The sequence below is a fragment of the Oryzias melastigma genome, linkage group LG6 (genome assembly GCF_002922805.2).
Source record: "Oryzias melastigma strain HK-1 linkage group LG6, ASM292280v2, whole genome shotgun sequence".
Lineage (NCBI taxonomy): Eukaryota > Metazoa > Chordata > Actinopteri > Beloniformes > Adrianichthyidae > Oryzias > Oryzias melastigma.
In genome coordinates, this window is record NC_050517.1 from 22542063 (window position 1) to 22569924 (window position 27862).

General features: G+C 40.4%; 2 protein-coding genes across 4 annotated transcripts; one reads left to right on the forward strand and one right to left on the reverse strand.

Moving 5' to 3' along the window:
* The first annotated feature begins 259 nt into the window (after positions 1–259).
* On the forward strand, positions 260–25368 carry nfat5a (nuclear factor of activated T cells 5a). Of its 3 annotated transcripts, none has more exons than XM_024282484.2 (12): positions 260–724; positions 11023–11151; positions 14353–14983; positions 15098–15281; positions 15512–15702; positions 15792–15964; positions 16092–16226; positions 16304–16356; positions 16434–16566; positions 17966–18150; positions 18234–20247; positions 21262–25368. In XM_024282484.2, the coding sequence occupies exons 1-12, from the start codon at positions 652–654 to the stop codon at positions 21618–21620; spliced, it is 4260 nt and encodes a 1419-aa protein (XP_024138252.1). In that variant the 5' UTR covers positions 260–651; the 3' UTR covers positions 21621–25368. The 3 variants fall into 3 exon arrangements, with proteins under 3 accessions (XP_024138252.1, XP_024138251.1, XP_024138253.1); XM_024282483.2 differs by having other exon boundaries at positions 261–724; positions 18231–20247; XM_024282485.2 differs by lacking the exon at positions 260–724 and adding an exon at positions 13728–13790 and having other exon boundaries at positions 11021–11151; positions 18231–20247.
* Positions 23981–27783, reverse strand: nudt7 (nudix (nucleoside diphosphate linked moiety X)-type motif 7). Its single transcript, XM_024282502.2, has 3 exons — positions 27295–27783; positions 26870–27028; positions 23981–25804 (listed from the first exon to the last, which is right to left on the reverse strand). The coding sequence occupies exons 1-3, from the start codon at positions 27448–27450 to the stop codon at positions 25451–25453; spliced, it is 669 nt and encodes a 222-aa protein (XP_024138270.1). The 5' UTR covers positions 27451–27783; the 3' UTR covers positions 23981–25450.
* Positions 27784–27862: the final 79 nt, after the last annotated feature.

Genomic DNA, 27862 nt, shown 5'->3' on the forward strand with positions numbered 1-27862 from the left:
ACACAAGATTATAATAACTGATCCAAATATTTGTCTCACCTATGGTGCTTAGTTAGTTTATGTAACAACACAACATGACAGTAAAAAAAGCATTGGCTTTTAGTTCACTTTAAATGAAGTTGGGGAAAAAAGAGAAATTCTGATATTATTTTTATATTGAATTGTGAATTGCCAATTGTATTACAAAATGGAAAATAAAATTGCATGTAGAAATCAAAATAAATTTGCAATCTCTTTTCATTCAGGATACCAGTCCATATTGTTCAAATTGAAGCATTGACTTTTGGATATTTACTACCTATACGTCACGTGCACTTTTAAACACTAGATGGCAGTAAACTCTCGTGAGGTAAGTTATCATCCACCTAATAAAGCGTAGAAGAAGAGCGGCAGTAAACGGTGTTAGTGTGTGTGTCTAATCGCGGCACCGAACGTGTCTGCTCACTAAAGACACAACCCGTTGACGTGCTGGATAACGGTTTATGTTTCTGGTATTTTTTCGGCTTCTTTTTGTTGCAGGGAGCGTATGTTTATGTTATACTATGCATATTAAAGCATTTTTCTTGTAAAACGCAGTATTCATTGGCTAAGAACAGCCGAGCTCGTTTCTGGTGGAGTGTCCGCTCCTCCTCCCCTCGATGAAGATCTGCGATGCCCTCTGATTTTATATCCCTCCTTAGCACGGATATCGACCTCAATTCCCCCAAATCCCTATATTCTAAAGGTAAGCTTTTGCTTCATGAAGGTCACTGTAACGTCGAATCGACGTAGCTGTGGTTTATTTGGTAGAAATCGGTGTGCCTTTGATGCCAATGTTAAGGTGCTAGCTAGCCACAGTTAGCCTCTTTTCTGCTCCTAGCAAGACTAGCTCGGATAGTTAGTAGATTCCGTTTGGCTTACGCACAGGCGGTATACTATTTGGCGGATTAGTGTGCTGTGTCACATGCTTGGAAGGCTATGATACCTACGAGTGCATACCATATTAGGTCAAATAATATGATGAATGATTCATTTGAAATGAAAAATCAAATAACACACTGATATACACACAAGCTAACAAGGCTACGTGAGGTTGCCTACTAGCCACCACATTGTTTAGCGGTTTAGGGTGCTTAATTTCTGAAAAGGATCTGCTCTGACTGTGAGTGTGTGTTGCTGCGCGTGTAGGCGTGCGTCAGCGATTGCCATTCAGACCGAAAGTAGAGCAGAGAGTTATGCACATTGTGCCTGTTTCGGTATTATTATTTTTTTATAATCTCTATCTTGCTTTGTTGCTTGTTTGGTTAACTTTCTGGGTTTCACCTAAAAAAAGCGTGAGACTAAAACTAGCAAGAACAAGACAACGTGTACTAAAATGCAATCTATCTTAAGAGCCGTAGTTCACCAATCGGCTAAAACTGATGCTATAATAAAGGGGGCGTTCCTGCAGGCGATAGGGGTTCATTTTATGTTGCTTGAGTCAACTCACGTGTGCAAGCATTAGCTGCAACTTCATGCCTTGAAATATGATCTATTAACTTATAAACCATCTTCACTTTTAGAAACATTTTTTTTTACTGTAGGAGAGTCCTGTCTGTATATAATCTGCTTGTTGACAAATTTTCTTCATCAAAGTCTCACTCCATTGAAAATTGTGTTGTTTTTGTGTGTTCTTAACATGTTCTTGTGACATTTTCTCATGATGGAGGGCATATATGAAGAACATTGAGCTTTAAACTGTTTCTGGGAATCTTGCCATTCAAAACATTTTGAATTAGGAGTAGATAAAAAAAAGCTTGCAGCAGTGATGTATTAAGCGGTCCACAATGATCCACTTGCAGATAGTTACATGAAGGTCTTCGTTTTCTTCATCAGAGCTGCTTCCTGGCTCAAAACTTTACAGCTAGATAGTTCTAAGATTGCTTGCTATTTTTTTTTTTTTTTGAACTGGTAATGTCAGGTTAGGCATGTGGTGGGTTGTAAACCAGCAGGACAGAGTAAACAACGGGATGATAGGAAATGAGCTCAGGCTAACTACACGCCAACAACTCGGGTAAATTTCAGAAGAACTACTGCTGCTCTGCAGAAACTATAACCTATAAAACGACAAGTCTCGGACTTTTGTTTGCCATATTAGTTAAAAGTCGTTCAAATAATGCAATATTGTGTGGATATTAATCCTAAACATAAACCCATAGTTTCTTAGTACCTATTTTGCTGCTAATCTACAGTTCGGACTTGAGAAAAATAAACTGTACTTGCCTCAAACAAATGATGCAGCAATTTTTATGATTTGTTCAGCCCTACCCATGGCTGTTTTTTTTAAAAGATGGTTGATATACCAGCAGGTGTTGACAGCAGTTTATTTTCATGTGTTTATGCTACACCAAACTCCAATTTTTATATTAAAAAAATATGTATAACCTTTTCAAAAATGTATAACTGTTCTATTGCAAGATTTTAATAATGGGTTTTAGAAGGCAAACAATTACCCTGAAAAGGTGTATGAGATGAACAATGTTTTCTATGCTGTAATTTGAGAGCATTTGAGGAACTAATTCCTTATGAAGCTTTATAGAATTTAAGAAGAAAATTCACATAGGACTTACCAAAAGCTTTGACTTTACTGAGCACACAGTATTATAAGCTTAAAATTTTTTTAGTTAAGTAAGACACAGTTTTGGTTTGTTTGAAGCACCAGAACACATAAGTGCCCTTTTTACTAAAAATAGCTTGTCAACATGACTTAAGTCACATTTAAACAAATCACGCGATTCTTTGTTCCTCAGACAGAGAACATTATAAAATAAGATTGTAAAAAATGACTAGTTTCACATGCTATGAATGAAAGCAAAAACAGGACTAAGCATCTTGTGTTTTCTCAAGCAATGAAGTGGATTTGGCTTATTTTACTTCTACTGGATCAAGTTTCTTAATGATTCCAATAAGAAATCCTCTGTTAAGCATTTCTTTTTTAATTAAATATTGGGCCATCTGATTGGCAGCTTAAACCTGTTTCAAATTTGGTCCAGCAGCTGAACAATGAACCCATTAACCTGCCTTTATGAATTGATTAACTGGGAGTTATCAGATGCAGTTGGAAATACTCTGTATTTCTCTCTTTACTATTGAAGTTGAGATCCAATGACCAGTTAGGTCACTTCAGAACTTTGAGAGGCTTTTACGTAGCCAATCCTTTGTTGCCTGAGCAATGTTTTTGGGATGCTAGAAGAAGCCACCTTTCATCCTCACAGGTGGAAGAAGGATTTTGCCTAAAATCTCATTCATCCCATTCATCCTTTTCTTAAAAAGGTTCAGCCGCCCTGTTCCATTTGAAGAAAAACAGCCTAAACGCACATTTCCATCCCCATGCTTTACAGTGGGTCTGGTGTTCTTGGGATGTGACTCAGCATTGTTCCGCCTCCACTCCAGCGAGTGGCGTTTATACCAAAGAGTTTGATTTTGGTCTCATCTGACCACATGACCCTCTCCCGATCATTCTCTGGGTCATCCAGATGGCTTCTGCCAAGCTTTAGATGGTCCTGACACCAGGAAATGCCCTGGCTTAAACAAGGGGACCTTTGAAGCTATACAGGATTCTAATTCATGATTACATAGTGTGCTATTAATATTAACATTTGTTACAATGCTCCCAGATCTTTTTAGGCGATTGACCAATTCCCCCATGTAGTCCTGGACTGTTTTCTCACCATTCTTAAGATCATTTGAATACCACCAGGTGAGATCTCGCATGGATTCTCAGGTGGAGATGGATCATCAGTGATCTTGTATTTTTTATATTTTCTAATAATTGGAAAACCAGTTGAATCTCCTTTTATGAAGTTGCTTGCTTTCGGTTGATTGGGTCATCGTACCCTTGTGCAGGTCTACAATCTTCTCCCTGGAGTTCTTAGTTCTTTGGTCTTTGTCCTGGTGGAGAGGTCTTAGTGTGTTTAATGGTGTATTCAGACTGGGCACATTTGGTTCAGGTGAACCAGACTTTGTTTCCCCTGATAATCCGTCATAGATTTTCAGTCTGAATATACCCAAGCGGACCATGGTCTGGGTCCAGGCTCTGCTCTCGTTTCCAATCAGACTAAGCTTCCCTTCGCTCAGAGATTACAATTCGTTCTCAGAGTGGAATAACTGGATCAAGACAGCCACCGTAACCAATGGTCTGATGTAAACACGTTAGGAATGAAGCCATCAGATCAGTCAGATTTAAAGCATTGATTGTCATGTTATCAAAGATGAAACAATTGGTCCAAGTGCTTACTAGTTAGAACGTTTATTTTAACACAACTGAGTTGTAAGTTTCAATAAGAGAACTATCCTGGAAAGGATTGCAAAGCGCAGGACTTCCATAATTTCTGCCTCTCGTTGCTTTGCCCCACCCTTGTAATTCCTGGCCAATGAGTCACGTGGTTTTGTTTACAAGCTTAAGTCCGGAACAGGAAAGTTTGCCTGACAGCAGTCTGAATACAAATCAAATGCAAGGTTCAGGACTCGATCCGGGCCAAATTAAGCTGACTAGGTCCAGATCAAACAGTTTTTCCTAAGAGTTTGGACAGGTGTCCTTTTAAACAGGTGACCAGTTCAAACAGGTGACATTAATACAGGCAACAAGCAGAGCATGAGGGACAGAATTTGTTAGTTTGTAAAAGCAAACATGTATTTTCTGCACAACTATACAAAGATTGTTTTTTTTATTGTAAATAATGCAGTGTTGTTTTCTAGATTCTTCTTTTGCATTCTGTTTGTCACAGTTGAAGTGGAACAACTTGCTGATTTGGTGACTGATAGACTCTTGCTCCACTGTATTTACAAATTGACCATGGAAATGTGATCATCATGAAATTCTGGACAACATTGGAGTCATGATTTATTTTACGTACATAATGATGTAACTTTTAAACTATTATTTTTCCCCCAAACCTCTACTTGTTTCTTTTATGAATATAGCAGCACTGACATAGTGTAGCTTTGTTAATGTGGAATCTATGTTAATTGCAAAATAAACAATATCTTGCTTCTGTTCTCCATTTCTATTCTGTGCAGAAGTAACAGCGGTTGCCTTGGTCATGCAAGACTATTCTGTGGTTACATGCAACTTCCATCTTTTGCTTTTAGTTCACACATGCGCAGTAAAAAGTTGATTCAGCACCTGACAGGAAGAATCAGCTTTTCGGAGAGAAATCTAAATGTAATAATCCACTATCTTATATCAGATAACTGCAATAGGATAAAGGGCATCAGAATTTCCAGTCAACACGTATCTTTAAAAATCTGATAACTTGAGAAATCAGTTGACCAAATGTTTGGTGTGCATGTAAGCTCTACAGCAGCATAGCTAAAAAAAAATAAGTCAACAAATTGCATTCACATCACTTTAGACCACAATTCTAGAGCAGAGTCAACCAGAATTAGTACTTAAAGTACAGATCTTTGTCCAAATGTTCATTGATGAATCCATGTCCTGCTTTGCACAATAAGTATTGCTAAACTGATGTTTGCACGTATCGACACTTTCACTTTGCTTCCTGCAGCAGCAGCAAAACATTTAAATAAAAGCAATTGATAAGATATTTTCTGCAGCCTTTCTATTAATTGACCCGTGTGACTGCTGGATTCTTACATATTGCTTTTTAAAAATAATGCATTGACGAGGTACGGTTGTCTTCCTTTGCAGTCACTGCACCTTTTCACCATACAAATATCACTGTTGGTGACATTATAGGGGGTTAACTTGCTTCTTGTTGTGTTGCTTTGATTTTATTTTATTATTATTATTTTTTATTATTATTATTGACTAGATGCAAATCCTTGTTGTAAAGCAGCACAATAGACCTCTTTCGGAGTACTTTAGTATTCACAAACTGAAAGATTTGCATATGAACATAATGTCATTTGACTTTTTGTTTTTGTTTTTATTGCCAGCATGCACCTTTTATGTAATTAATCTTCGCTATTCGCATAAAAACGGTTTGTTTCTAAATCAAGAAAGAACTCTTTCAAGTACAAATTTGGGGTAAAAAAGGGTTTACTTATTTATTTTTTGATTGTTACTTGCTTTGACCAATACTACCTTCATAAAAGCAGAAGTAACTGTGTCATGGTGCTGATAGTCCACTCCAAAAAGTACTATGTGAAAGGAAATCACTTTAGGATGTCAACATTTTCACCTTTCTCCAGAGCGCAGTACTAAAGAGTTACTTGAGTAACTTTTAGTGAAGCTTATAGTCCTGAACCCTTTCTGGCCCATTACTCTAATGGTACCTTTTTTTTGTCCACACCAAAGTTCTCACGAGCTTTCACACCTGCTAAACTGTTACTATTACAAAAAAGGCATTGGTGCAGACCTAACAATGTTCTCTTTATTGTGCCTCCCACCCTTTAGCTGGACTGTGTAATGTGAAATTCCCTGTGGTTCCCACCTCTAGCTGATGCCTCCATCAAAGATGGAGAAAGTTGCAAAAGCATAGGTGAAGATCCCATTCAGTCTTTGGTGTTCACAAATCAAAGACTCGTCGGTGCAAGAAAGAGATCAGTTTGGCACTGAATACATCAACACTGCCACAGAGTGAGAAGTGGTATTTGTATTAGTCATTTTTACCATCAAACTAACTGCAACACACAAACACAAAAACTGCTTTAAATGGCCAGCCACAACTTGACAACGATTAGAGCTGCAAGTGGAACTTGGCATGAGATACTTGGACTTTTGCATTGAGTTGTTCTGCTTTTTCTTAAAAACATCACAATGAAGGGGGTAGCTCGAGTGACAATAGTGATTAAACATGTTCTCTTTGTCCCAAAAATATCTAAAATCAAAACAAATCTAAAGTTATTTTTGACTTTTTGTTAACTTGGAATGCACAAAGTCAAGAAAACAAGCACAGCATTTGTGTTACATTTTTGTGTTCATGTTTGTTATTAAAGTTGCCACATGATCTGTTGTGGTGGCTGGGAGGTGGGGTGTGTGGAGGAACGCATCATATGAGAAAGAGAGAGATATAGAAAACAGTGAAAAGAAGTTCTAAAAATCCACTGAATGGTGGTTTATTTTTATGTAGGTCAAATATCCATGTATGTTTACAAAATGTTTTTTCATTATTTTTAGGTACTTGTTACCAGAGACGCTAATAGTGAATCTAAATGTGGAATTGGATTCATGTCTGTATCGCCATTCATTAGTTTAAATTTGGGTTGGCTATAATGTTAAGGGGGACCGGCTGTCTTATTCCAAGAAATCTGCCAGAGATCACAAGGGTCCATCAGGAGACTCCAAATAGCCTCGGCATACCTTTTGAGGAAGCTCTGTAAAACATTTATGCATCTCTGTATAGACATATTTATACACTAAATGGGTAAATTCTGACGTCATTCTTAGGGGTCGGAACTGTAAATATGAGGCCTGAAATGGGACAGGCACTTTGCTCTACCTCTGCAATGTGTTGAAAATGACCGCAACAAGGTAAATGAAGAGTTCTGTTCAGTCCACTGGCCTTAAACTTTTTGGTAATTTAAACTCTGATAAAATCAAAACTACCAGTTAGTACCCCTCTATCAATCGTCATAAGCAATAAATAAACCAATAAACATGGATTTAAACCAGATTGCAAAATATTTTTGGAGTGTGAACTTCTTTTTTTTTTTTTTTTTATTGAGTCAAGAAGAAATTGCTCATTTCTGGCAGAAACTTTCTGCCCCCAGTGTTTTTTTGTAGAACTGCAACAATTAGTAACATCAGATTTGGGTCAGGTTTGTTAATGGAAGCTGGAGACTTTCTAAAGACCACTCTAAAAACTGTGTTTTTAACATGTTTTTGTGGTATTTTTCTAATGTTGGAGGATATATATAAAGAAAAATAAATCCTTGATATACGTCATCATTTTCCTCATTCGAGCTGGCATCTGGCTCAAAATTGTACAGCCCCAATATTGCTCGCCATTTTTGTTGCACCCATAATGTTGGGTAGGGGGTGTGAGGGGCTGTAAGCTTGTGGGAGAGCATGTAAACAAATTGGTTACTGGAAGAGGGGACGGACTACACCCCGCTTTTCAGAATTTCCTGAAAAAGGGACATAGGTTTTTTTGTTTTTCTCTTAAACATCATAGTTAAAAGACCAGTGGCAACGCTTCCACAATAGATCAAAAGATGATTGGAGTGGGACTTTCATTTCTGCACTGTTCTATTAATGTAGAAAAGTGAACTAAAATAAACAAAAAAGCTGAATTTTCAGCTCTCAGATCATTTTTAACTTAAAGAGACAAAACAACATTGTGGTTTGACTGCACTGAATAGGCCTTTTGTTTGTGTTCTGGTCTGAGCATATTATTGTAAGTTCAGAAATGTTATTAAAGCGACCATTGTTTGACACAGTGATACAATCTTGGACTACATTTCTTCTTTTTTATTTGCAACTAAAATGAAGCCCCTCATGAATTGTCTATTCATCTGCAATTCCTCGTCTGAGCTGCAAGCCAGCTGCAAAGAATAGAAATGGATGGATGCCCTTGCCACTTGGCAGATCCTCTAAGGCATGTGTAATGTGAGTGGTGCATAACTATCAAATGATGTAATATAATTGTTCTCAGCACAGGTTAAAGTCAGACTGGAAGGCCTCCTCGACTCTGTGCACATGTATAGTGCATGTACGTTTAAATTGTTCAAGGCCATTGTGCACAACATTGAATTCATTAGAGTAAATTATTGTTGAGTCTTCAAAGGAAGCAGAAAGAAGGCCAACATTTTAACCCTTTTGGGGTTTTTTAGTTTACAGGATCATCGTTTCCTTGCATAAAGACACGTATCAAGGTAAACCACTTCTGTTTATCTCAGCATGTGTTCATCCAAAATACATTCAACAGTACCTTTTTTTTTCCCAATTTCTCTGATTTTGTGCTGCACCTAAAGCAATTTTGTACATTAAAAGATTAATCTAAAGAATGGTTAGGATGTTTAGAGATATGAAAGGTTTGTTAATAACCGGGTTGTATTAAATATGTGCACTTTGTGACTAGATCACTTTGAAAACTTACATTGACGGGGTAGCACCTCACATTGAGAAGGTTTGAATCCCTGCTGGGCCCTTTTCTGTGTGGAGTTTGGATGTTCTCTTTCTGAGTTAGCTGGTTTTCTCTGGACGTTCCAGCTTCCTCCCACAGTCCAAAGACATGCTTCATAGGTTAAATGATGAATCTGGGTGTGTGTGGTTGTTTGTCTGTGTTGCTTTGTAATGGACTGGTAAGCTGTCGAGAGTGTAGCCCACCTTCACCCAGTTCTGTAGCTGGGTTTGACTACTGCACCCCCTTGACCCTAAACAAGAACACACTGGGTTTAGAAGATAGATAGATGGAGGCTGCTGTGGTTTGTTGGGGGACAAAAAGTATTTAAAAAAATGTCTAAATAAAGGAAATTTAAAGATATATATCTTTGTTTCCTCTTCAATGTTGGGAAAGTCTTTATCAAACGAGTTTCAAATCAGTAGAAACTTTGTGTTCAAGGACTGCTTTGCATACAGCTCAGTCTGTAGGCAAAACTGAAAAACTATAGATGCAAGGCCTCAAGGGCTGGCCAGAATTACCAGATTCAAATTCATAAATCCTGTCTCATCTGCTGCTAATCACCTGAATCAGATGTGTTTGGCCAATAAGGTGCTTCAATTTCAGCTTGGGTGGAAAACATGTAGGACACCGGCTCACGAGGCCTGGATTCTGACACCTGTTATAGATGCGATCCCAGCACTTCTGTTCTACACACATACAATGAATATTTTTCCATAAAAAATCGGGTAAAATATATGAAGTTAGGCTTCATTAATGACTTTAGAAGCCTACTTAAGAAAATCTAGATACATTTTAATCAGATATCGGTGAAATATTACCAAAATTACAAAAAATATGTCCTGTGGACTGTTTGATTTACTGTGGCCAACCTGTAAATAAGACTGTAAATGTGTCAAACTGAAGGACTTGTATGAACTTGGTTGAGTTCATAAAAGTGGTGCTATGGAGTACAAACGTCTGTCTTGTTTGGACTTTTATATAAGACTGAGGTCATTTTGGGTTCCAGTCAATGTCTGTATCACTCACCAACAAAAGCTAACTTTGTTCACACCATGACCAGTTGGCAGCAATGGTAATGATGGTTGTGTGTATGTTTTTTATTTAAAAAGCATTAGCTTGTCCTGCTATGTTTTAGTTTCACTGGAACTAAGACTTATATTCAAAGCTGCAGATTTCAATGGCAGCATTTAGGTCATAGGTTTCTCTGTCTGTGGTGGAGTTAAGCGTGCTGAGTTGTCGTTGCTTAGCCCGCACTGATGATGTCATAAAAGTGCACGATCATATTTCCTTTCGGCTTCATCGTTTCTGCTGATGACCGGTATCGGATGACATCTACATATACTGCCAACGCTCAGCTGGAAAATGTGTCAGGGTGTTGAAACCTGCTTGTTTCTTAGCAACATTACCTACTGCTATGTGTTTCTGCCATCAGATGCAGTTTATTTCTATTTTGTTGCGGTAGCTGAATATGAGCGTGTTACCAGCAAATAACATCATGTCCCTGAGGAATTTATCATAACCATCATGGGGGACCAATTTAGTTCTTTCTAAAGTTGCCCTAAGCTGTATTATTGTTGACTGTATTTTTCATGAACCCTGCTTTGAGTTCAGTTATATTTTATATTCAAACGATTCCTTTACATTTAGGCTCTGCAGGAGCTCATGTTTTATATGTGATAAAAGCTGCTTAATACATCATTCGGAGGCTCTTTCTCTGAACGGTAAGTTGCCGTCTGCTTGGGGAGTTTAATTATGGCACCAGCACTTTGTGTTAACTGAGCAAAGGCAGATGTTGTTTTGATCTATTTATAAAATTTGCTAACAGCCTTAAAGGAGCTTTGCAAGATCCAATCGGAAAATTTACAAAAATAACTTCCAGAGAAATAAATATATTTTTAAAACTGTTATATAATCCTGTATCTGTATTTTTTTTCTCAAATACTAATGTATTTTTGCCTGTCCCCCTTCATGCCAGAGTCGGTATATGACCTCCTCCCCAAAGAGCTCCAGCTCCAGCCGTCGTCCATCCAGCCCGACCCACCCACCATGAGCCAGAAGAGCGGGGGAGAGGCGGGACCTCCCCCCTCCGCAGCCTTGGCCTCAGGTGAGCTACCTGCCCAGCCTAGGACGACCATGATCTGGGATCAGCTTCCCTGCAGCAAACTATTCCCTACGTGAGCAGGGACAAATGTGTCCTTGAGCGTCTCGGGGCAACTTCACCCTTTCATCAGTCCCTTCACCTTAAAAACACATTATTGTATTTGACGTTTGTAAGCTGGGGGTAGAGAATTAGAGCTCTTATTTTAAGCAGGAATTAAGTAAATATACTGTAAGAGTTTTTTCCTATTAATTACAAGCATTTAAAAATATTAGATCATCACGATAACAAACAGTTAAGTGAAATCTCTATTGAAATACGTTCTTATGTTTACATTTTAGTCTGTAAAATATCTGTTACTCAAAAGGGGATGTATAAACTTTAGGTAACAGATTATATCAGCAAAAACGAAGACTTTGGTGTAAGGGAGATTGAGTTTCCTTGGTCTAAAATGTCCAAACAGTTCCCTAATAAACAGTGATGGGAAACCTAAGACGGAGTAACCCTTCTTAATAGAGCATTCATAATAAAGAGTGAGAGCTGTACTAGCTCCTGTTTGATGAACTAAAAGCCAAACAGTAAAGAGACAGATGGCGTTTTTTTATTATTTACAAATTATATGAATCATGATCAGTTCTTAATGTTAATAAAAATAGCTTCTCTCCAACAGCACATTAAGATGAAACCTAAATTTACACATTTCCTTTTAAATTTACACATTTCCTTTAAAGCAACAAAAGCCTTTAGACTTCAGATCCATGCTATTGATTCCATTTGATATTTTAAGTGCCTGGCTTTTATCAGAGCTCTGGTTCAGGGAAGTGTGGTTGTTTACTTTTACCACATGCGATTGGACTTTAATATTCATCAAATAGTGCAGCCTCATACACTATATGTCCAGTAGTGACAAAACCGTAGTGTCTTTTTCTTTTTATTCTACTTCTAAATCGAGTTAATTTACTGCGGCTATGAAGGTTTCCTCTCCTTCACCTCTTCTGCCAAAAACACTTTTGTTTTCCCTTTTGTTTCATTCTTTGTTTCATTTGTCACTCATTCTTCGGCTGCACTTCTTATTGCTTGTGCTTAGTGTGTGTTTTTTCCTCTTGTAGTCAAAGATTTGTTTTTGATCTTGCTTCTGAGGTGCATTGCTATTATTGACCTATGTTTAATTTAGGTGTCATATAAGATTTCCCCTATTCAGTGGTTTACATTAAAGTCTTTGATTCTGCCTGTTGCATTTTGCTAATTAAGATTTGCTAAGTTTCTATAAAGCTCTCGACAGCTGATTTGCATCATCTGTCCTCACAGTTGAATGGTATTTTTGAATGGATTAACATCTAAAGCCTTAGTGGCATGCACCCATACCGGGTACTGGTGCATGGAAGCTGAGGTTTGGGGTTGTAGGTAGAGTGGGCACATCTTGAAGTTCTCTTGAGGATTGTATGACACCCCCCTCCCTCAAAGGACGACATGAAAATGGAGCTTTTGATTGTCTTGCGTGTGGTAAGTGTGACAAATTTGTAGAACTAGTTTAAGTTGCACGCAGTCTTGCCGTAGTCCATCTTGTGGTGCCTTTATGCTACACTCTAGTTGTTTATAAGGTGAGAGTACTGACTCCAGGCAAATGTGTACGTGCCTGTTAGATCCCCACATAAACTACACTCTGATTGTCTAATTTCTAACATTCAAGCTACATGCAAGGAGCGCACACCTTTTCAGTGAACAGCACTAAGAGGCTCCTTCTACGGTTTGTAGGATTTGGATGGAGGAGTGTTGGGGAAAAAAATGAAAATGACTTGACGTGTTGTTTAAATGTTTGCTACGAGCTGTAGCCCATAGAACAACATGACATGCATGAACATTTTAACTCTACGGGCTAAATGAGCAGTCTATAACCATATTATTTTGTCTGGGTCACCTACATGGCCCGTATAGGTTTGACCATTTTTTGGCCCACAAAAACGTCCCGTATCCACCTGTAGGGGCAGTTGTGGTTGAGGCTTTGAGCAGAAACAGCCAATGCACGTCTCTTGTTTTTGCTTTGACCGGATGGTATTTCTTGGTTCTCTTTTCTATTCTCATTAACTTTCATTTTATCGAAGGAGTTGACATTTTTAGAGTCATAGCAGTTCCAAATGTTTAGTTTTTAATGAAACCGTGAAGTTGCCCCTAGCGATCATGTGACTGTCTTTTAAATAAAACAAATAAATGGTCTGATCTTGGATCATGGTTTAGGGCAGCCAACAACAATGATGACAGAGAGGTTCTCCTCCAGAGTCTTAAGCGCAAACTAACAGGTCAGCAGTCATGCAGAAGGAAGCGCTTCTGTTAACGCTACCTTTTGCTGTCCTGTCTGACCCAGCTGGCGCTCCGCCGTGCTGATCAAGAGCATGACTAGTATAATGTCCTTCAGATCATCATTAACTACATAAAACCTGCTTTGAAGTGTTTATAAATGATAAACTTCAAAAGTTACTCCTTACCTAATTATTTTCTTATCATCCAATTTACTGATTGACAGAAGTTGAGTCTTGAATGATCAGCTCTCTTGTTGCTCATTGGCTGTCTCGTTTTTATTGCAGGAAGTTCCCTCTGAGGCAGGGAGTGTCTGCATATAAAATGGTCTGCAGTTCACTGCTCCATAGGTCAGAGGCTTGTTTATTCTGTCTCCATGGCTACGCTCAGTCCCAACCAAATTTTTCCAATTGGCATGCGCAAACTACTGTTTTCTACTGAATGCACATTGCACAAATTGTAATATAACAACCTTGGCAAATTTGTTTTGGCGCAACACTGTCAGCTTGCAAATTTGGCTGTACAAAAAGTCCAACCAGACTTTTATTTTTTTAACATATATATTTCCTTCTGGCAATGTGTATGTAACAATTTTTAGCTTGCTTTTGTTTTTAAACAAAGCATGTCAGTTTTGTCACATTAATTTTAATTGAAAGGTTCTGTAGGAATCAAAACATTGTGGGACCTTTAGTACCCTTCTCAGCTTTAACTTCAGATTTTTTTGATCAGTGCTTGATCGCTCTCGCATGCACGGTGAGAGCATAATACCCACAACAACATGTTGAAATTAGAGTTGGGAAGAGGGAAAAACGAATCAATCAAATCATTCACAAATTCAGCTGCTTGAATGGGACTGCTAGCCTGCTCTGTGCTGAACATCTCTCCTAACTTCATCTGTGTATACTACTACAGATGCCACCTCTTCCACCTCCAGCCCTTCTGCTTCTTCTTCCCTGGCCATGGGAGTTCTGTCCAGTGGTACCTCTACCTCATCTTCAGACCATGTCACAGTCGCCAAGCATCTCCACTCTGCAGCTGGAGATGGAGCTGAAGCTGCAGAGAAGCAAAGCCTGGAGGCTGCCAGATCTGCCCCCAGCAGAGGCAACAATGGAGCAAACGCTGCAGCGGGAGATATAGGGTCAGGAGTCTTGTCAGGGTTAGGTGTCCAGCAGCTTCAGAACACCCCGTCCAAAAGAAGACCTGTGTTGAGCATATCACCACCACCCGAGGATCTGTTTGACGACAGTCAGATGTCTTGCCAAGAAGAACCTGCCTCATCAGGTGGACCAGGTCCTGACTCGGAGCACAGCAACAGTATTTGGGCTGATGATTCCGTCTCCAACTTCAGCTTGATCAGCTCCGTCTCCTACAACGACAACACGGAGGTGCCACGCAAATCCAGAAAGCGCACTCCTCGCCAGCGACCGGGTCCCAAGCCTGCTCCTCCAGAGGACAGCATGGATGTGTTTGATGCCGACAGCGCCAAGGGTCCTCACTTTGTCCTATCTCAACTGGGCACAGACAAGACCAGTTCGATGACCAGGTGGGGTTACCATTATTTAGTCATTTAACTGAAAACCTCTCCCTATTGTTTTAGCTGTCTGAAGAGGCTCAGTTCTGATCAGCTTGCACTATAATGTTCTTATCATGACTGCAGTTCGCTGGAGTCGGGAACCACTGTGAAAGGCGGGTCACTGTGTGCTCAGTACCCCCAGAGAAGTGATGGAAAGGAGCTGAAGATCCTGGTGCAGCCGGAAACGCAGCACAGAGCTCGATACCTGACTGAGGGCAGCAGAGGTTCTGTTAAAGACCGCACACAGCAAGGATTTCCCACTGTCAAGGTCTGACCACAAGCTTCTCTAACTTTTCAAACAACAAAAAGTCAATTCTGAACAAGCATTCTCACAAAGCGTCACACCATTTCAATTTTTGCAGTTGCATCTTTAGGTTGAAATAAGCTTTGGTTAAACAAAACACATGTAATTCAGCTATTTACAGCTCATAAGTAGGAATTGTTGCATGGTATTGCTGGTCTGTATTTACATCACAGATCTTTTTCCTTTGACTACAGTTGGAAGGTGTCAGCGAACCAGTCATGCTTCAGGTGTTTGTAGCAAACGATGCAGGAAGAGTGAAGCCTCACGGTTTCTACCAGGCCTGCAGAGTGACGGGACGCAACACCACTGCCTGCAAAGAGGTGGACATAGAAGGGACCACAGTAATCGAAATCCCTCTGGAACCCAGCAGTGACATGACACTCGCGTAAGAGTGGATTTTATTGATGTGTATATTTTAAAACTGATGTATTGAGTAGATTTTTCACGAAGCATTCGGTTTTTCCTTCTGTGCAGTGTGGACTGTGTAGGAATTTTGAAGCTCCGTAATGCGGATGTTGAAGCTCGCATCGGTGTGGCAGGATCCAAGAAGAAAAGCACACGAGCAAGACTGGCCTTCAGAGTTAATATCCCCCAACCAGATGGATCTGTACTTACCTTACAGGTCCCCTCGTCCCCCATCCTCTGCAGTGAGTAACTCAATCTCCGAAGAAATACGTATCAAAAAGTCTGTTATTTTGTGAAGCAAATAGTTGAGTGTGAAGACCAGAGATGTATCTGGTGAGTTTGCATTCTTAACATTCTCCTATCTTCCAGCTCAACCGGCAGGAGTGCCAGAGATCCTGAAAAAGAGTCTTCACAGCTGCTCAGTCAGAGGAGGAGAGGAGGTTTTTATTATCGGAAAGAACTTCCTTAAAGGAACCAAAGTGATTTTTCAAGAGAACATTGCAGGTATGTTTTTATCTCTTTTTCTGAGTCTAAACTTCTCACTGACAGTGGAATAAAACCATCATCTTTCAACTTTTTAGATGATAATTCTTGGCAGGCTGAAGCAAATATTGACATGGACCTCTTCCATCAGGTAAATTCAATCAAATATATGTGCCCATGTCCAGACTACAGTATATTATATTTCATGAAACCTTTCATGTTTTCCAGAATCATCTGATAGTAACAGTCCCTCCATACCACAACCAGTCCATCTCTTCTCCTGTGTCTGTGGGTATATTTGTGATGACTAATGCTGGTAAATCCCATGAGGCCCAGCCGTTCACCTACACTCCTGACCAAGGTACAGTAACCACCAAGAGCCTATAGCAGGGGTATTCAAGTCCAGGCCTCTAGGGCCGGTGTCCTACATGTTTTCCAACCAACCTTCCATTGAAGCTCCTTATTGGCTGCTAATTTCCAGGATCAGGTATGTTTAGCCAATAAGGAGCTTCAATGGAAGGTTGGTTGGAAAACATGTAGGACACCGGCCCTCGAGGCCTGGACTTGAATACCCCTGGCCTATAGCTTTACTCTTAATGTATACAGATGTTTCTTAAGACCAGTTTGCAAACGTGATGTTGTCTTTTTAAGTCATTGTTGCTGAAATTATTAGATGTCTTGAAAACATATGTCAAACACCACAAAACATTAATACTTTTGGTTTACATTAAATGGAGGAGATTGTACTACAACCAAAATATAATACGTGGTTCTAAGGAGGGCCACAGAGCTCTAGTGCAGGGTTGTCAAGGTTCAACAAACCTTAAGATAAAATACAGACGTTCATGGGATGTGTAAATTCAAAGAATATTTGCATATTCACATTTGTATTTATTCTGGTCACAAATTCTGCAGAAATTCTACAAAGATCGATGTAGATTTAATAGAATTCTGAAAATGCAACTTGGTCTTGTTAAAAAAAATAGTGTTATATCTTTGGTAGTTTCTTGTAATCAGAAGAACCAACGTAATCAAACAGACCTTAATTTTAGATCTGTTGTCCAAATTTAAGTTTTAACTGAACAAAACATTTCAGACCTTAGAGAAGTTCTTTAAAAAATGACCTTGAATTGTTAGTTTAGCATTTATTCCATCTACTCGCATGATATGGACTTAACCAACCATAAAAAAGTGCAAGATTTTCCAAATGAATGGCAACTATGTGGTCATTGAAATTCAAGGTGAACCCTGTCTCCACAGTAAACCATTAGTGAAAGCCAGGTGGCTCCAAGTGTTTAAGCATGACTCTAGAGTCACACTGTGTACAGATATTTAGTTTGTCTCATGTATCAAGTTCTAGGCCCAAATACCTTCTCAAATGCCAAATCCAAATTATTCCCCTTCCCTAACGACTTCTCCCTACCCCTACATTTAGCCCTCCATAGCAGAGAGTTATGGAAAAACAGCGTCTTCATATTCGGACAACGCTACCTATCGATGATGTGTTCACGTGTAAACGTCTGTGCTTCAGAGCACACGCACGTGAAGAAATTAGTTTCTCCTCTGCAGCACAGCGTGACGTGGAACACCCTTGATGCAGAGGGACGTACACTCAAAAGTATTTACTCGTTAAACAATTTCAGACACCCCTATCTCTACAAAAAAACCCTACAATTGGAGGAGAAGGGAGAAGCCGTTGGGGAAGAATTCAGATTTGACCAAAGACTTAAAGATGTTTTGTGTTTACACTCTTTCCCCAGCTGACAACTTAAACGTCCAGACAATAAAAACAGAGGGCACCTCCATGGCCAGCACATGTATATTTGAAGGCCAGATTAAATCTATATCCGCAGAGCAAACGGACTGCTCTGGTCAGCCTTCAAAACGCCAAGAGGACACACCTATGGAGGTGTCCAGCAATCCACAAGCTACAGACGTCTTTAAAGTAAGACGTTTGCTCTTATGATAAAAATGTCAATGACCAGAAGTGTGGGTGTTAACCCTTTTGTTGCTCTTTTCTCCTAGCAGTCTCCTGACCCCCTCATCTCAGTGCAGCAAACTCTGGAGCTTAACTCTAGTCCTCATTCTAGTGCAGAGTCTTTTCAGAGCTCCATACCCCTACAACCAGAAGATGTGGAACTTCCACCAGCACCCCCAGTCTTTCCTAGTCTAGAGTCTCTCAGTACTATACAGAAGCAAGACATTTCTTCCACAACCTCATTCCCAGTGTCAGGAGATACCACAATCCCCCCTGTAACACCGGAAGTTCCTCAACAGTTCCTCAGAGACCCTCAGGAGAGCTTGTCTCCTGAGAGTTCTGATAACAGTGGAAGGATTGTGGTGGTTGCCATGCCCCAAATGGCAGCTCCTGCTCAGCCACAGCCACAACAGTCCCAGGTTACCCTGTTCCCTCAAGAAGGAGTTGCACAACTTGAGCGGGCAGTGAGAGAGCTGCAGGCTGGAGGTAACAGCACATTCCAGGAGGTGCTGGAGGCAGCTGTCGCCCAGCAGCAGCTGAATTCTGTGCTCTATAGCCCAACACCTTCTGCAGAGTCCCTTCAGCAGCATGTTCAGGAGAACATGAACAGCCTGAGATTGGGAACCACTGATAATTCACTATCAGCACAGCAGCAGCTACAAATACAACAGCAGCAGCAGCAACAACAACAACAAATGCAGCAGCAGTTTGAACAGCAGCAGCTGCAGCAACAACAACAAATTCTAGAAAACCTTCAACAACAGCAGCAGCAAGTTCTAAATAACATTCAAATTCAGCAGCAGCTCATTTTACAGCCCCAAGAACAGCAACAAATGATGGAGAATATTCAGCAGCAGCAAACTCAGCAACAAGTGCTTAACATCCAGCTGCAGGATCAGCAACAACAAAACCAAATTCTCTCCACTTTACAACAACAGCAAAATCAAGCTTTGAGCAACTTGCAGCAGCAACAATTACAAGAACAGGTTCTGGAGAACTTGCAGCAGCGTCTCCAGGCTGAGTTGCTCCAGCCTCAGATACACTCCTCTGCTCAAGCACAGCAGCCGGTCACCTTGCTGCAGCAGGCTGGAGAGCTTCTTACCATCCAGACAAGCTTCCCAACACAGCCACCAACCCACACATCTCCACCACAGCAACTCTTTCAATCCCCGAGGCCCTTGTCTGAGACCCAGGGTCATGCTGCTTTGCTACAAAACACACTGACAGTTCTAACGAGTGGAAGTCTCAACTCAGAGCAGCAATCCACAGGGTCAACCCTGTACCTATCCCCAAACCCTCAGCCCCAACAGCAGCAACAGCAGCAGTTGGCATTCATCTCCTCCATGGAAACCTCAAGCAGTGCCCCTCAGTCTGTTTCAATGTTTCAGAACCAACCCCAAACCCAACTATCCCAGTTGCAACAGCAGAGCACTCCTATGGAACAGCAGCAGTCGTCACAGCAAAACCAACAACCCCCACAGCAGCTTTCATTGGGCCAGCAAGGCTCTCTGTTCCAGACTATCCCAAACCAGACAAACCCAGTCCCCCAGAGCCAAATCACACAGCCCCAACAAGCAGGCCTGCTTCTGTGTGCCACAGACCTGAACCCACAAGCTATCCTCTTCAGCACCCAGACTCAAGGTTCTCCCACTCTGGGAAGCATCAGTGTTGGACTTCCCCAGGCAGACACGGCCGAGCCCATGTCCTTTCAAGATCAGAGCTCTGGAAACAATGCAGCATCTACTGAAAGCCAGCAGCAGAGCTTATTTCAAGAACAGCAGCCAATGCAAGTGACCCCAAGCTCCGGTCAAGTCCCAGGCAGTCAACCTGTGAAGCTGTTCATACCCCAGACATCTCTTTCCAACCTGCAGAGCACAATTGGCCCACAGGAGCTAACCAACCAGGCTCCAGCTTCTGCAGCAACCATTTTTATGGTGCAGGGGGGTGTTGGAATGGTCGCCAGCCCTGTTCAGCAATCTACCGAACAGCTTTTCCAGGCCACAGTTGGTGGCAGTGTGGCTCCACAAGGACAAACCAATCTGTTTGTTTTCGGCATCCAAAACGGTAAGATGACCTTGGTCTCATTCGTCTCTTTTGCATGGCTTTGCATTGTTTGTGCAAATTCCTCCCAAGTTGCTCTAATATCACAATTATATACTTAATCAAATGTTCACCATATCTAATTATGTCCCGCAGCAGTCCTGGACTGCAGGGACCATGTTGTTTTCACAATTCGTCTTTCTTACTGCGAATTTGAGCAAAATTTTTTAAATCCCTTAAAAATTTTCCCAAATTTGCACACAACTAGTACCTGGTGAAAATTAGTATTGGGTATTTGTCAGGGATAACCAAAGAAAGTTTTTGAAATTATTATGGGATGGCCACAGGATCAACAGCTTGGCAGCCATTTTGTGGCAAAGTGGGAGATTTGGCAATTTTAACATTTTCCCCACAAACAATCAAAGTTTTGTTGAGCTTTGACCTCGGGAAGTGGGTGCAAACTTAAATCTAAAAAAATAAATAAAGCACCTTTAGTACCTTCTACAAATTTAGACTCCTCCTCAGGATTTTGATTTACTGCTCCCCAACTCTTCCCAGCTAATTTGGTAAAAGTTTTCGGCGCTCCTAAAACTGCCGCTCCCCTGTTGCTTGCCCACTTTTCACCCGAAATTTGTGAAATCTAATACAGGAATCCTTGGCTCGAGCTGAAAAAATAACACGATATGAACAAAATAGAAATGCTGGCGTGGTTAACAAAAAATAATCTCAGTTGCCAAGGAAATTTTTCACCTAATCTTCAAAAAATGACAATAGAAAAATTGACCAAAAGGTGACCAAAGCATAAAGTGGTTGCTATAGAGATTAAACCAGCAGGAAAGCTTCCATTTTTCAAGATTTTTTTTTAATGAATTTGTGCAGCTTTAACCAGGATAAAATGAGCAGAGTGGGGGAGGTGTAGCTACCCCTCAACCAGTGAGGCGGGTCAAGAGGGTCCTGCGGGGGCAGGTAGCTCCTGCGAGCCATACAACGCCACTCACAGCTTTAATTTTGTCTTCTTTTTTCTCCATTTCAACCCAGACTCTTCACAGCTACTCAGTTCTTCTGGAAGCAGTCTGCCAGTCCAGAACCAGGGTCAGAACTCCAGTCACATGCCACCGTTGTTGGACCAGCCCATGGGCCAGGCTCCCTCCACCATGCACAGTGACCTGCAGAACACCCTGCATGCACAAATGCAGAGCAGCCTAGAAAACGCAATGCAGTCTAACGCACAGTCTGGCCTACAGGTATCTATAGAAACAAACCTGCCGACTCCAATGCAGACGGGTCTGCAGACGCAGATGGAGAGCAGCTTGCAGAATCAAATGCAAGCTTCGATATCCACAACATCTAGCATGGATAAAATTGAAGACATACTGGAAAGCTTGCAGAAGCAGTGAGAATTGGTTAGACTATCGGGGAACTGAGCAGAGTGAATGAAATGTAGCTAGAGGTGATACTTTTTAAAATAAAATAAAAAAAAAACAATAAAGGCAATGCGTTTCTGTAGAGTAAAGTTGGAGGAGTGATTGGTTGCGTTAGCAAAAAAAAAAAATCAAGAAAATCTTTAAGAATATTTAGGAACTCCCTTTTAATAGAAGCCCCAATCCCAAGTTGGCTTTTTATAATATACTTACCACTACTTATTTATGGCTTTCATCCATTCCTCCCTAATCAATTCATCCAAATTTGTTATTACCCCCTCTTGCAGGATCAAAGAGGCCTGTAATAACAGTTTTATTTAGTAGTCCCAAAAATCCGGTGTCTGATCATTGATGTTTTTGTAACGTGAGCCTAAGAGATAACTGCAATCAGACACCTACCATGTTAGGAATCCTGAATGAATGTCAGCGGCAGAGGAGTCGGGAGGAGCAGTCGGAGACGGTGAGGCAGATCTTTGTGGATGATTGCCTGGTTGCACAGTAGTGTTAAAAACATGGGCTGAATCTCATTTTGTGCGTCTGTAAACTGTAATATTTTGAATCGGGTGGTTAAATGTTGCATTACTTATTTTTTTTACATTGTAGTACACATTTTATTTAAGCTTTTTTTTGGGAGGGGTGATATACCTCCTTTGTTTTATTTGGCTCATGACATTGTCTACAACTTCTGTAAAATCTACTCTAAGAGTACAGATCTCTAAAATATAGAATTCTATTAAAAATGTGGGGATTTGTTTTGTGGATTATGTCCAGATATAGCTAAATTCTGCTTTTAAAGTCTCCTACAAAACGACAAAAAAGAAAATAAATCCCTGCAAGACTGTCCTAAATGCAAAACGGGGGTATTTTACACACTCACAAATGAGGTTCAACCTGGTAAATAATGTGACATGGCTGGTAAGTGTTAGCCTCCTAACATTTTCATGCTTGATGCCTCATCACTGGGCGAGCAGAAGCTTTCTTTTTAAAGATTAAATTAGCATTTAGTTGTTGTAATGTCTGCATCTTTTGTCATTTTAAGACGTTGGTCACATTTACCAACTGAAGTGGATAGAAGTAAGCCTTCCACTGGTTATAAAAAAAAATTGGTGTGTTGTGTGGTTTTTTTTATAAGCATTTTATCTAAAGCACTTTATATTCTCTTTTATGTAACCCACTACTCCTTATATCCGTCCACAGCTCTGTAATAAACTGAATTTGTACTTTGAGGCGTCCAGTTAAAAATGCAGAGAAAAAAAAACGCAGAATCGTTTGTCTTTGTTCTGGTAAAAGCATCTTAACCAAGCAGTTTGACATCATTTCACGTCAGAGTAGTCGGTATAAAAACAGCTCTCTCCTTACGTTAAGCCCCAGTGGTCCAGTGACGTCTGTCCAGAAAACAACCATTCCCACTAAAACATTGTCGTCTCTCAGTGTTTGTGTGGTAAATACACCTTTAACGTCTATTCCATACATTGTAATGAAGGATTTTTTTTGGCTTATTTCATTTTTGTACCAGTTCCTGTTCAGCCCATCACTGGGACTGCTTTGTATCACGTTGAGTTTATGTCTCAAGTGTTGGCAGCGCGTTGGGGTTGGTGCCAGATGAAGTCGGCATCCAGCACTCGTCCTTTCTCTGTTGTGAAACACGGACTCATCACCAGTATATGAAAACTGTTACAAAGAGGCCGCCCATTCTGGTTCTATCTTATGGTGCTACGTGCGGGAGGGAAGGACACTCCAGCCGCCACGCTGGAGCAAGATTTAATCTTCAAACAGCACCGGCATTGCTTGTTGACAGGAAGTTACAGTCAGCTGAGTTTTCACCCGCCATGGGGTCAAACTGGAGTCCTGAGCGTCGCCGCTTCGTCTCATTTTTATCTTTGCAAATGCCCTCATGATGTTTACTCGTTTGTACCAAATTATGCAGCTCTGACAGAAACAAAAATTCAGTATTTTTGATCGACAACATTTACAAAAGACGTGTTCAGGTACGTTGGTCTCGTAGATCCGTTAACCCCAACATTTCCACCCATTTGATACTATATTTTTTATGCTTTACTTTCCATATCCAACAACAGCCACTATGGCATTATCAAAAAATTAGATTTGACTTTGGGTTTTTTTGAGATAGAAATTGTTCATAAATGCATGTTTACATTTTCATAGTCTTTTTTTTGTCCTGCAGCTGTCAGTGATCCATTTTAAAGTAACTTATCTTTTTTAGAATTTTGTATCCATGTATCAAAGTGTAGAGTATTTTTGTAAAGCAAAGCTTTTTGGTTTATTCTCAGCACAGAAGATATCATTGGTGTGTTGTGTTTTTTTTTTTTTTTTTATTGTCTCCCAAAGTGAAATACAAATTTATTGTTCAAATATTACTAAAATTGGAAACTTTTCACTTTAAATTTACCCCAACAACAAAAGAGCAAGTTAGGCTTTGTAATCCTGTATCTTTTATTAATTCATGTGTCGTGCATCTGAAAAGAAGCTTTGACTCAACTGTTGATCAGGTCAGCCGTGAAGTTTCCAAGCATTCCCTTCCAATACTTTTGGAGATTATGAGCACATGTTTTAGTTGCGAAAGTGCTGAACAGCTTTGCCTCTTGAGAAGCCATACCAACACAGAATGCCAACGTGTGACTTCACTTTCATGAATGTAACGTTACCTCACGGTGTGGACATGGAGGTTGATCTAAATCTGGCATCGGACCAATCCGTTTTCGAGGTCATAAGCAGTGGAACCAGCTTGTGTACATGTTTCAACCTTTATTTTTTATTCTTTTGTCTGCAAAGACTGCATCTTTTATTTTGAAGAGCCACTTCAACCTGGGGGGAAAACAAGCCTTGTTAAATATGAGTTTACTGGTGGCAAAGAGAGCACACAAATCTTTGCAGAGTATCTTTCTGTTCCCTTCAGTCCTGTAAATGGTTATCCACGTGTATTTAAATGTGAAATATACTGCAGGGGTATCTTGAATTTCAATTGTGATGCTTTCAACAGAACTTTGTGTGCCTTGATAACTAATTGTTGCTCTGTTGTGTTTACTGGTGTGTCCCCCCCTTTTTTTTTTTTCCTTTGGGCCATCGCTTCTCGTCCTTTTTACCCCTTTAGGACAGCGTAACATCAAGACGCTTTTCAACTGTTAAGATTGCTCAATAGAGGCATAAACAGAACTCTTGCTGATAGATATTTATATATTTTGCAAAAAACATTCTCAACATCAGATTTCTTATATCGTGCAGCTCCACCAGTGAAGTGTCACCTTGTTTGTCGTGTTTTACTGAAAAAATCTTTGTCATGCCTCATGAGATTTGTCCGCGTGAGGTAAAAAGGATGGAGACAGCGACGATTGTCGAGTTCTTTCTTTCTTTCTTGTGTTGATGTGCTCGTCAACGATACAGTTGCTGTGAAATGCTTGATCAGAAAGGGGCAACCATGGACTTGTTATATTTGCCAATAGTGAGCTTTATCTTGTTTAATCAGTTCGCTCACTTTTCCTAGTTTGCTTTCTATTTCACACCTTCCAACAGTTCTGTTCTATCGGTTTGTGTGTAGCTTCAGCTTAGTATCTAGCCTTAAGACCCTGCAGTAGGGATCAAGGTCAACCCCAGCGTGTTATACATCTGAAATATTAAAATGTACTTTGCCTTTGTCTGGACATTTGTATACTCTTCTGTTTATATCTGTAATCCTGCTGCTACATTAAAAGAATTAATAAAAATGTAGGCATCTCAGTGCGTTCTCTTTTCCCCTCTGAGGTTTTAATCATTTTTAATTCCTGACAGAAAAATTAGAGTTAACATGCTTAAAGTTTACTGAGTTTCAGATGCAGAAGATGCTGGAAGAAAGAGAGTGGATCCTCCGAGTCAAACCCAACGTCAAACTCTGGTTTCTTTTTAAGTGCAAGGGTGGCAACTAAAATCGCCAGCATGGCTGTCAGTCCCCATATGTGATAGTAGCATCCGGAAGCAGGGTCCAAAAAATTAAAGGAATGCAAAGGGCCCATTATCCCAGGCGCACTGTGAGCCACAGAGTGGTCCTCCTGTCGGATGAAGAAGCCCAGCGGGACGGAGAACACGGCACTGACCTCTGCTGGGTTTGGGGTGGGGCTAAAAGTCTCATCTATGAAGCCAACAATGGGGGTCACCAACAGACCACTCTGCAAAAGATAAAATTACATTTTTTGACCTAATTTTTGCAGAAAATACATTTTTTTAAATCAAAAATTTATGCAAGCACTTTTTATGCAATTTTACATCTATGAGTGCTTAAAAAGCATCAATCTGAGAAGTAAAAATAATAATACACCACCTTATTTATGTAAAAATATCAAAATTTCAATTGAAAAAGTAGTAAAATAACTATAAGAACCATAGAAACACTCTCAAATTGAAGGACTGATATTTAAAGGAAAATTCAATTGAAACTTAATTCAGTTAAGATAAATTCAGGCTCTGCGGTCTCTGGAGAGTTTCAGAGAAAAGCAATTCGGATCTTAAAATTGATCCTAAAGCTGAACGGGAGACTGCAGAGGCTTTCAGTTTCTAGTATAATGATGTGCTGCTGCATTCTCCACAACATCTGACATTTTATTAAGTCCAGAAGGGTGTAAATAAAATCAAGATCTTATAAAAACCTGAAGACTATCTCTACCCTGGAGAGTAAGCGTCAGGATCAGAGGATATTCTTAAAATGCTGTCTTGTTGTTGTGTTAGTGTCCCCCTCCAAGCTAAGGTGTCTGACTTTGTCATAATTATACAGCTGCTTTAATCTGAGCCTTTCTCCGCTTTAAGACCAACAAATTTAGCAGCAGAAACTTCTGTCATCCTCATGTCTAAGATGCACTTCCAAAGGTCAAATCTATATCATTAAGAGAAGCAGATGCATTAAAGTTCACACATCTGTAAAAATGAACGACTCAACTCCTGATGACATCACCAAAATGGATAAAATTTAGAAAGTTTGGGTCCTAGAACAAAACCTTGAGGTACTCCATCTGTAAATCTGTGCCTTTAAGATGAATAAATTAAAGCCAGAATCTCAACCCAAAAGGTCGTATTTAAACCAAGTAAGAGATGCACAAGCGGTGACAACAACCACTTCACGTTTAAAGGCTGCACTCAGGACTGATGGGTTTCCAATATCCGTATTGATTCTGAGATCATTAACAATCCAAGACCATCTTCACACAATGATTGGATCTGAAACCTGACCAGAAATGTACCTTGTTGATGATTGGAAACAACGTGCAGACCACCACAACATCATTGGGAAGCAGCCCTATCTCCTCCTCTGCTTCTCTCAGGGCGGTGTCCACATCACTGCGGTCACCGGGGTCTCTCTTCCCACCCGGGAAGCACACCTCCCCAGCACTGGTCCTCAGCTGGACAGACGAAAATCAGTGGAAATCAGGAACATAAGTGTGCAGCACCACCCATCCTCCACCTTTCTGTGGCACCATTCATCATTCTGCAGGACCACCCATCCTCCACCTTTCTGTGGCACCATTCATCATTCTGCAGGACCACCTGTCCTCCACCTTTCTGCAGCTCTATTCTTCCTCCACCTGTGTGCAACATCATTCACTCTCCACCTGCATGCACAGCACCTGTGTGCAGCATCATCCACCCTCCACGCATGTGCAGCTACCTCTTCTGAACGGAGGGTCATCAGGGTGTGCAGCTCATTGTCTCTCACAAATAAAGGAATGAGAACGGAGGCTTTAGGCAACACCGGCAGGTTAGAGAACTTCCCTCCGATGTCAAACTGCTTCAAAGTGGCAATCGTCTTCTCTCTCAGTTGCATTACTGTTGCTAGATATCAAAGTAGGAAATATGATTCCAGATTCTGCAACTAATTTAGAGGAAACTTTGAAGCCGGAAGTTCCAGGTTACACTAGAGAAGATAGCATTTGGACGTACTTCAGTTCAAAGCACACACCCGACAGCCGACTTTTATTTTGAAACTTAGCGGTTAGCAAAACGCCGAAATTAATGCGTCGTTACTGTCAATTTATTGTACGTTTAAATTTAACCACGAAATCTCTACTTAAGTGAAGCTAACCGCATAAGGAAATGACCTAAACAATCTGACACATTAACGCGCATGCGCAGTGGAGAGGAAGCAGTTTACCAAAATAAAATAACCGACCTTTGTTTTGTCGTGTCACTGTTTAAAAAGAAAAAAATAATCTCTCAATTTATTTCATATTTTTGTC